Source organism: Sphaeramia orbicularis, chromosome 3 (assembly GCF_902148855.1).
Source record: "Sphaeramia orbicularis chromosome 3, fSphaOr1.1, whole genome shotgun sequence".
Classification (NCBI taxonomy): Eukaryota; Metazoa; Chordata; class Actinopteri; order Kurtiformes; family Apogonidae; genus Sphaeramia; species Sphaeramia orbicularis.
Genome location: NC_043959.1, coordinates 6,416,012 through 6,426,467, shown reverse-complemented (window position 1 = coordinate 6,426,467; position 10,456 = coordinate 6,416,012). Strand labels below are relative to the sequence as shown.

Genomic DNA, 10,456 nt, shown 5'->3' with positions numbered 1-10,456 from the left:
AGAAGGGGTTAAAAGTGCCAGAAACTGTGAAATATGAAAATGAAAGATTTATGAAAAATAAATTCAATTCACACACCTTCTCCTTCAGTACACTGAGTTTTTGTGTAAGATCGGCAACTTCTGTTTTTAACTCAGAGGACTGTTTCTCAGAGCTACTGCATTTCCTGGAAACATCCTCAAGCTATGACAAATGAAGTAAACAATATGAATTACAATGCTGCTATCAAACAGTGATGGCTTCTTACACAAACACACAGCAAAAGATGACAAACTCTTACAGTGTGCTCAGTCTGAAGGAGCTTGTCAGACACCTCTTTGTACTGAGTTTCTTTCTCATTAAGAGATTCTTGGAGGCTGTTGATAAGCTCCAGTTTCTCTGATGTCTTAGCCAATGTATTCTCCTTTTCAATAAGGGAACTCTCCAGACACTCTTGTGTGTCAGTCATCCTAAAAAGAAAACACAATGAATACAAATAAACACATTCTGTTAGAAATTTAACAGTGCAAAACTGTACCAGACTGCATTCAGTATTGTCAAAGGCCATGTAAACTAGCTCCGTTGGTTCTGTTACAGTTTTACATCTATGCATGTCCAGACTTATATGGGATATGTATGATGACTCTTACTATACTGACATGTATACTTCCAACTTATCATTGTGATGAATAATGCTAAAACATCAAGTAGGCCTGGGTGACCTGCCATCACCTAAACCGAGTTCACCACTAGTTCTCACTGGTTCTGGAGGCTGTGTATGATGGCTTTTTGTTGTTCTTATCTGACTAGAAACTCTGCATTTCTGCATGATTTTCGACCAAAATTATCAGAACATTTTGACAATATTTAGTTGAAGTAAACTAACACATCTATATTTTCGTGTAGCTATGGCTGCGGCGTTTCCATTTATTTCCTACTCTGTGGAAGCCTTCTTTGTCCCATTGGAGAACCATTACATATAATGACTCAATAACGTTGTCAAACTAGCATAAGTCTAAAGCATGTGTATAAACCAGACCAGACTCACCGCAGGTTGGAGCCAGACCTGTAGCTGACTGGATTGACTAAGGATAATTGTTAATTGTTAATTATTTCTTTACCAACTCAGTGCACAAACTCTGCAGGGCAGATGCTAAAGTATCATTATAAACTTACTGAAAATAAACTTAAAGGGTCATGTTTTGCTAAACCCACTTTTAGTAGTCTTTGGTACATTTACTTGTGTACTTGGGGACCCTAATAGTTCATAAAGTTTGAATTTGAACCCTCCAGGTGCTACAAAGCTATATTTATATTCATTTTGGCAACAATCGAGTGGACTTTTACAACCTGTTTCAATTCATCCATTCATAATTTGTTACATTTTATAACTGGTTACGTCACAAAATTTGCACATATAAGGTCAAGACTTCCAACAAACATTTCTCTGAGTACGACATAATTGTTTGTCAGTAGCAGCGGTTGTAGTCCATACTGAAAATATGTCCAAATTTTGAGCAAATTACCTAAAATGTTCAGTTGTTGGTTGTAGGGCTGCACAATTTTGGCAAAAAAAACAGCTTTAAATAAAGTTCAACATCTTTCAAAAAAATAAATAATATCTGGTTTTGTGTTACAGAACTTACCTTTGTGAATGAAAAATTTAGAAAGTAAGAGGACTAAATTAATAATTAAAAAAAAATGTTTTTGTTTTTTTTTTTTCTTTTTGGGGTATCTGGGCCCACAGAAGTGATACCAATGTAAGTCAGTGACAGGCATCAGTCGTGCGTGCGTGGACCACGCAATATGAGTGATCCCCATGCGGTTATATTTAAACTGGGGGATCCGTGTGTGGAACAGACTGACCCAGGACACACTGGAGGGATTCTATCCCTGGAGCTGGTGGATGTGTGTGGGCAGAGGGCTGTCTGGGCTCCTCTGCTGAGGCTGATAACCCCGTGACCCGGACCCGGTTCGGAAGAAGACAGTACGGTACAGATCCAGGACAATGTAAGATGAGTGATCCGCATGCAGTTATATTTCAGTTGCAGGATCCATGCGTGAAGCCACGGCTTACATTGTTATAAGTACTGTGGGCTCATTAACACATTTAAAGTCCGGTCATTACACGGACTTCTGTGACAGACCGCTGTCACTGATAGGAGGAAGAGCCTACAGTAGCCCACAAGCGCGCGGCCCGGAGGCACGAGAGAGATGAAATCGATTTTACGATTTCCCTTTTTTAAAAATTGCCCTAATTAAAAAATCCGATTTTGATTTAAAATCGATTAATCGTGCAGCCCTAGTTGGTTGTATTAACAAACTCAAGTAGCTGAATGGGACAGAGTGCACAGTCCACAACCTGGAGGGGGTGGGGTCATTTGCATTTGAAGTGCCAGTGCTCAAAACGACCTTTCATATATCATTACTCAGAAATAGGGTTAAAGATTGACCTGTGGAGTTTAATTAATGAAGAATTCAGCCCTAAGCATAGCATTTACAGTTTATGTAGACCACAGGGAAATGTCTTAAAATGCATAATTTCATTTAAAAAACCAAAATATCACCCCTTTAAAACCTTAGTGACCTGTGCTAGTACAGGACAACCCGAAAACACCCCAGCAAAGCAAACAGAGCTACACAAAGCTGTATTCAGTCAATTTTAAGCAGGTGGCAAACGTTTCCTGTCAAAGAATAGCTTACCCTTTTAGCTGTTCATTCAGACTGTTAACTAACAGCTGATGCTTTTCTGCCTCTCTGCTCTGTTGACTTCGGGCACTGGCAAGTTGGCTTTGTAGTTTCTCTGACTCATTCTGTACAGTAGAAAAAGAAACATCAATATGCAAACATTAAACTCTGAAGCCTTGGTTAAAAAAAAAGTCTCACTACACATGAAAACGGAGGACAGCAGACCCGCTGGAGAACAGCACTGAAGGAAATGTAATTACATTAGTGGTATTCTTATTAGCGTATATATTAACATCTCCAAGGTATCAGATTTTATATTTGTTTCCCTCTTTTATGACAAAAAGAAACATTCATTTTTACCACTTAAGAAAGTTACACAGTTCAACAGTGAAGTGAAATTCAACATGCCCAGTGAGTCTCTGACACTGTATTGAACATGGTTAAAGTGTCTACGACTATATAAGCACACCACACCGTTAGATATCACCGCCAGAGGTGCTCTCTAGCGCACACATGCTGAGACACACCTGAGAGACCCAACATGGCTGCTCATCTTCATCTACATCAAACGTCACCTGTATTAGAAGGGTTTGTTACAACATCCTAGTCCTCAGATAGGGGAAGACATGCATTTCATTGACTGTGTATGTATTTACTCATTAGTAGGTAAGTAAAGGCTAATGCTGGATGTATAAGAATTGTGTTTAAGGTGAATGGGGACACGGAAGACGGGGTTACCTGTAATGTTTCGATTCGGGCCTGTAACTGTAGCCGATCTTCCAGGTCTTGACATCGCTCCTCAAGGCTCAGGATCTGCTCCTGTAGTTGGTTCCTTTCAAGCTCCAGTTCTTCCACAACAGACCTCAAACCATCTGGAATAATCAGGAAGGAGATTAGATGTTAGGGACATCATCTGACATTAGAGGCAATATGAAAAACTGAACATTTGTGGTAATTGACACAAAAGGGAAAAAGTAGGAAGTATTCTTGAAAGGAGGCAAAGCAGTGTAATGACATGATCACTGGACACACAATATGTGATAAAGTGCATCCCTTGTGTACATGGATTACTTAGAGCTGCAGGAGGCTTTCGTGACCAATCAGTCATAGCCTAAGTATCACAAATTCGTAACTCTTTCTGTGATTACTCACCTGAATCTCTTGCTTCATGGTGAACAATTTTAAAGTGCCATTCACCATAAACAAACCATTGTTTATGAACAGAGCCAGGAGGTAACTCGGGCATCTTCGGAATTTTGTTGCGACATGCATTGTGGGAAACAGCAGTTCGTGCAGCCACCTGGCAGCGGCAGCTGCTAAAGATGGCTGCTGTTTATGGTGGATGTCACTAAGAAATTGTTCACTGTGATGCAAGAGATTCAGGTGAGTAATCACAGAAAGACTTAAGGATTCGTAATACTTAGGCTATGACTGAGGTTTTACAGATTTGATGAAAAATTGGTCACGAAAGTCTCCCGCACCTTTAACTCTTTAAGTGCCAGACAGTTAAGGGGCTAATAAGCCTTAAAAGTGCCACAGAATTTGGCCGTTTTTCAGTATTTTGTGTCGTTTTTATAATATTTGAAGAATCCTGCAGGAAACCGCTCTGTAACATCCGACCGATTGCTGATTAGATCCAAAACGCACCGGACGCAGCCGATTCATTATTGATCGTAATTTGCATAATTAATAATAATAATAATAATAATAATCTTTATTTATATAGCACTTTTCATACATTAAAAACTGTAGCACAAAGTGCTTTACATATCAGTTTAAAAATCACTACTGCCCCCCACCCACACCCACCCACACACACATATACATGCAAACCCACAAGCTCACACATACTTAAGAAGACTGACTGAGCACGGGTAGACCAGAACAAAAATGTACAAGTAAAAGTAAAACATCAGTTTAGGAGGCGCTGTCTCAGGGAGCCATCCACACCAGGAGGCAGCCGCCGACCCCGGCGACCAAGCACCAGCAACACAGCCCCGCATCCCAACTAGTGGGAGAGGGCCAACTGGGACCCCCACCCACCAGAAAGGAGCGGACCCCAGTGAGAGAAGGCGCCGCCACAGCCCCCGGAGTCTACAGCCGCCCCCCGGCATGGAGGGCTCCCTCTGATGAAACACCGGAGAATAAGAAACATTAAAAAGATATAAAAATATTATTCGGTCGCGTGACCTCAAATTCCCGTCTGCTTGGTCTCAAAAGGGGGACACAGAAAGAACGTCATCGAAATGTGAGAAAGAAATGGGGGTGGATGGTTTGTTTGTACACAAATGTGGCGTGTTCTCCAAAGCCGATCTGATCGGCCTGTGGCACTTTACAGGTTGTTTTCGTAAAGCCGATTTAATCGGCCCATGGCACTGAAAGTGTTAAAGACATAAAAGATACTTACTTAGATACAAAAAGTCATTCTTTAAAACACTGGGAGTAAAAGCATTTTGAAGGGTTTAGTAGCAGTCAAGCAAAAAACACATCAGCTTTCTGTTGTGTTTTTACTTTCAAATGCTTAAAAAAAAAAAAAAACTAAAATTATCATTAGTGTTTAAATAGCTGTGAAGTTATACCAAAGACGTGATGGTTGAGACTAAACTGTGAAAGTTTAGACCTTCTTTGGATGCTTCAAAACAGATCTCTAGTGCTGCTACTGACAACACAAACCACTCAGAAAATAGAGGTGATTTGTGGTTTTACTAAGGCTGTTTTGACCATCTGTTGAAAAACAGCTATGACTTTTAGTTTGAAGATGAAAACTTCACGATACTATAATACACGTGTTTAAACAATGAGTTTTATATTTTATTCAGTGACTGATACAGTCCGTGTTAAGTCATTGGTGACTTTGGTAGACGTAAGTGTGTTCTGGTAAATTAGTTCCCCCTGCTGTTGAAAGCTGGAATATCAATATTATATAGAAAGCCCATTAAGGATCAATTTGAGGCTATTATATTATTATGAGGATGTGTCCTGATGTATTTTTCAGTTTTAGCACAAGATGAGAGGAAATGAAGGAAATGACCAAAACATGCAAACAATGGAAAAACAAAACTTACCACAGATGAAAGTATCTTGCCACCTATACTGTATGCACTCAAGTGCAGTCAGTGGAATAAACCCAACAAACGCTAGCCAGCTCAACCAGCATGCACGTGTTCAAGCAACATAACTCAACTAAATGACAAAGAATGCGATGTATTTTATTAATGTTATCTACCTAAAAATCGGGGTAAGCTTAGTTTAGCTTGCCAGAGTGGGATACATTAAGGAAATCCAAAAACAGACAAATAACACAAGCTTAAACCAAGCTAACTCCTATTTAATGTAGTAACAAAGCCTGGCCCTATAGTACATTCACAATGGTTGCAGGTTAGAAAAAAATAACTCAAAAACCCGACCAACAGCCATAATCCAACACTCAACACAAAATGAGTGCCACAGATGAAAGAAAAAACTCAACCACAAGACAACAGATTTTCGCCCTCAAAAAAAAAAAAAAAAAAAAAGTTTAAAAAAATTGCGTATGGCCATGTGCATGCTAGTGTAAACTGTCTAGCCGGTCTCACACCTGTATCAGGAGAACTGTACTCGGGCCACCAACCTCCCATGTTCTCTCCTTCCATTGGGGTTGTGTTCTCTGAGGGGCTGCGTGGATCCTGGAATGGCGGGTGCCTGTCGAACTCAAAGTCCTCCTGTGAGTTAAAGAAATTCAACTGAAGCATTGACAGGATATGTGGCCAATTTTATCGTAAGAGCTTTAGTTCAAAGTGGAAAATGCTGTTAAAGAACTGGATCAAATAAACAGTACATTCTTAAAGTATACTGCAGTCCTTTCCATCTACGAATCAGATATTTGAGGCACACTACTACTTAAATTTGCTATTATTTTGTGGGAAAATGTGACTGGGATCCTAAAAATTATTTATTCATGTTATAAAATAATGGAAAAATCCCATCACAACTTCTCATATATCCTCAAACTAAAACACAAATTATTTTTAGTGTGTTTACAAGTGCTACGGTCAGTTAGCAACCTCCAAACATCTCAGTATGTAAATATTAAGTAACATCAACAGATTGAGCTGTGAGTGAGCGCTTTCAAACTGTTAAATCCATAGTTCGATTTATCTCATAAGTTAAACGAAGTTAAATTTAAGTTAATGATTGTGAAACAGTATGGTATATATATATATATATATATATATATATATATATATATATATATATAAAATATGGTATCTCTTAACTTTAGAGATAGTGAGCTTTGACTTGCAAATTCCATGTGTGCATCTGTTTCAGCGGTTTCTATTATTCTAAAAGCTTGTAAAGCATCCTGTAAGAATGTTCCGAAGACAAATATTGTGTGTGTGTGTGTGTGTGTGTGTGTGTGTAGAGAGAGATAGAGAGATAAAGAGATAGAGCCAAAGAGAGACAGACAGAGAGTGATAGACAGACAGACAGATAGATAGAGACAGATAGACAGAGACAGATAGACAGATAAATAGATAGAGACGGCCGGCCGGACAGACAGACAGACAGATCGATAGAGAGACAGACAGTGATAGAGAGACAGACAGACAGATACTACTACTAATGGAACTAATGCACTACAAACATAGTCCAATGGGTGTGACCTGAGCACACAGACAGTAATGTCAGCCTGTCCACATACCTGCAGGCTTCGCTGGGATGGGGGTCCCAGCTTCTTGGCCCGGTGCTGACCAAGCCCCCGAGTCTGAGCCAGCTCCTCCTCCAACTCCTGCTGCCGAGTGGTCATTGCTGGATCGGAGCAGCCAGGAAAGAACCAGTCATCCTCAATCAGTTTTGTGCCACAGGGAAAGGGAGAGTTTGGGTTGGATTGATGATGAATTTATGGAAGGAGGGGAGTTGGAAAAAAAGAGGACGGAAAGATGGATGGCAGAGTGAAAGAGGGCACGTTTGATGACGGGATAGTTAAGATAAAGAGAGGACTGGAGGAGAGATGGGCTAAATGATGTATGTGGGTGGGTTGAAGGGGAAGACGAGGCACTTTGGACTCTACAAATAAGCTTATTCAAACAATTTCCAATCAACAGACAAGACTGTAAGGACAGAATTAAGAAAGAGACTAAGAGAAAGAAGACTGAAGTAAGAAAGTTACTGCAAACTCTGGATATTCTGTGTATGAGTCAATTTATGTGAACCTGAGAAAGGTGGTACGAAAGCAGCTTCATGCCAAGAGCAATGCAGTCCTAGTGAGTATAGCAAGGAAAACAGGGTGCATTCAAACATGTGGAAGACGGGGTAAAAGGTGGCTGTGGTAGGAAGAACAGCGGCCATTGTCAAAACTTCTAAATTTAATTTAGCAGCACAGAATGCAAGCAGGATGATGCCAGATTGGTTTAGCCATAACAAGATGAATGAAACATGTTCCCATCCGTTTTGTGATGACAGGCTGATTTTTTTATGTTTAGGCAGGGGAAAGGAGGAAGGCTTAAAGCAAAGGGTGGGGCAGAAAAAGAGAGGAGTTCAGGGGGTCAAGCAGTGGTCAACACAGGTTCAGAAGGATCCAAACAGACAACTACATAAGCAGGAAAGGACCTCATTCGCTAACACTGCGTATACAGTGAAGTGGAACTGAAGTTCAAGCTGGGCAACATAGCTATTAATAATTTAAAAAAATATACAATACTTGATATCAGTAATCACCACAATAAATGTCAAATCATTATTTCTTTGTTTAAAGGCTGAGATGTGCTGCTGAGTGAAAGTTAATGAAAACAGATCATAAACTACTCTTTATTCTCAGAACTTCACAAACAGCAGAACATTTCACAAATCTGAGGTAAAACAAACCAGTCTAAATAACACAAAAGCTATGTCTCCAGCTGCATACTCATGCACTTAGACCTGCAATCGTTAGTGCATTAGGAGTTTTGCACTAACATTTACAAAAACATGCAGTGTACCATAAGTACTTCCAATGTCAAAACCTTCTGTGTGACATTTTACCCATCTTAGAACACATCGCACCTAGCATTAGCATTGAGCTGCTACTGAGGGCACTCCAGATATTCACCAGGACCTTGGTTAAGGACACTGAGCATAGCAGCCAAAGAAACCCCACTTTAACCACTCTAATCTTTGTTAGCTTTAGCCAACATATCAGCCGTGGAAACGAATGCACTACCTGACCGCAAATCTTCATTAAGAACTTAAAATCCACACACTGCACTAGAATGTGGATGTGTACTAGCCTTCTTCTTCTTTGTGCTTTAAGCAGGCTAGATGCTAGGCTATGCTGCTCCTGTCCCTACTGGCCTGTGGTATGCACATAAATGTGGTACATCAGGACAAATCAAAGTATAGAAATTACACCCAGCATTTGCTATATTAATATGTAGAACAATCACAACACAATAAGTATCCTTTCATTTTATTGCCCAGTCCCACTTATGGCTGCACTGAAATTAATGAAATCTAGAACATGCAACAAAACAGTCCAAAGTAGAGTTGATCTTTTCTGTATACCGGTTTGTTTAAGATAAAGAGTCAAATATAGACGGCTGCCTGCCTCAAACAGGACATTTGACCTCAACACTTACCACATACTGAGCAGCTTTGTAAATGGAGGTCGTGAGCTCATGAGAGACATGTATTAAGGAAGGCAACACTAGCATATCTCAGACTGAGATGTAGCTACAAGCACTGGCTGAAAACTACCATGTTTAAGGAGGCCGCAACTGACGGTGGAGATGTGGAAGAGTATGCTTTGACCGTGTGTGCGTACATTCAAGAAGTGTACAGAGGACATCTGTGTTACCAAGATTGTTAGAACTAGGGCCAACGAGAAACCATGGATGACCAAGGAGGTACGGGCTGCACTGAGAGAGCGTGATGCTGCCTTTAGATCCGGCGATGCTGGGGCTCTCAGAGTAGCCAGATCTAACCTGAAACGGACCATCAGGGCAGCAAAGCGCTCTCAAGGGCAGCAGATCCATGGCTTTTTCCAGGACCCAGGTAACACCAGACGTCTGTGGCAGAGCATCCAGTCCATTACTGGTTATAAAGCTGCTCACTCCCCCTGTCAGGACAATATAAGCTTCCTTAACAAACTGAACCAGTTCTACGGACGGTTTGAGGAGTTAAGCACCACCCCCGCGAGGAGAGCCACGCCCCACCCCGACGAACAGGCACTCAGGCTTGAAACAGCAGATGTGTGGAGGACGCTGGGAAAGGTCAACGTACAGAAGGCGGCGGGCCCTGACAATATTCCCGGACAGGTTGTCAGGTTCAATTCCAATCATGCTTTGAAGTTTGCGGACGACACTACCGTTGTGGGTCTCATCCAGGATGACAACGAACTGGCCTACAGGGAGGAGGTGAAACATCTGGTGGACTGGTGCAGGCTCAACAATCTGATCGTTAATGTCAACAAGACGAAGGAGATGATTGTTGACTTCAGGAAGACCCAGCCCAGTCATACATCTCTCCTCATCAATGACACTGGAGCAGAGGTCGCCAGTAGCATTAAGTTCTTGGGGGTGAAACTCACCAACAGTTTAACTAGGACTCTTAACACCACGGCTCTGGTAAAAAAAAAGCACAGCAGCGCTTGCACTTCCTGCATCGGATGAGGAGAGTCCCCACCCCACCCCCGGCCACCTTCTACAGAGGCACGATAGAGAGTGTTTTAACCAGCTGCATCTCTGTCTGGTCCGGGGCCTGTAAGGCCTTGGACTGGAAGGCCCTGCAGAGGGTGGTGAGGACGGCGGAGAAAATAGTGGGGGCCCCGCTCTCCCC

General features: G+C 41.4%; 1 protein-coding gene across 2 annotated transcripts in view; it reads right to left on the bottom strand.

The window, feature by feature from the left end:
- The window catches only part of LOC115417067 (golgin subfamily B member 1), a 50,175-nt gene that overhangs the window by 18,463 nt on the left and 21,256 nt on the right, over positions 1 to 10,456 (bottom strand). Inside the window, exons 15-20 of one of the 2 annotated variants that reach the window (XM_030131030.1) lie at positions 7,347 to 7,497; positions 6,276 to 6,366; positions 3,404 to 3,537; positions 2,681 to 2,790; positions 279 to 447; positions 77 to 181 (exon numbers count right to left, since the gene is read on the bottom strand). In XM_030131030.1, the coding sequence (XP_029986890.1) occupies positions 77 to 181; positions 279 to 447; positions 2,681 to 2,790; positions 3,404 to 3,537; positions 6,276 to 6,366; positions 7,347 to 7,497 (760 nt within the window). Of the gene's footprint in view, positions 1 to 76; positions 182 to 278; positions 448 to 2,680; positions 2,791 to 3,403; positions 3,538 to 6,242; positions 6,367 to 7,346; positions 7,498 to 10,456 lie in introns of both variants that reach the window. The other variant, XM_030131031.1, reaches the window with a different exon arrangement.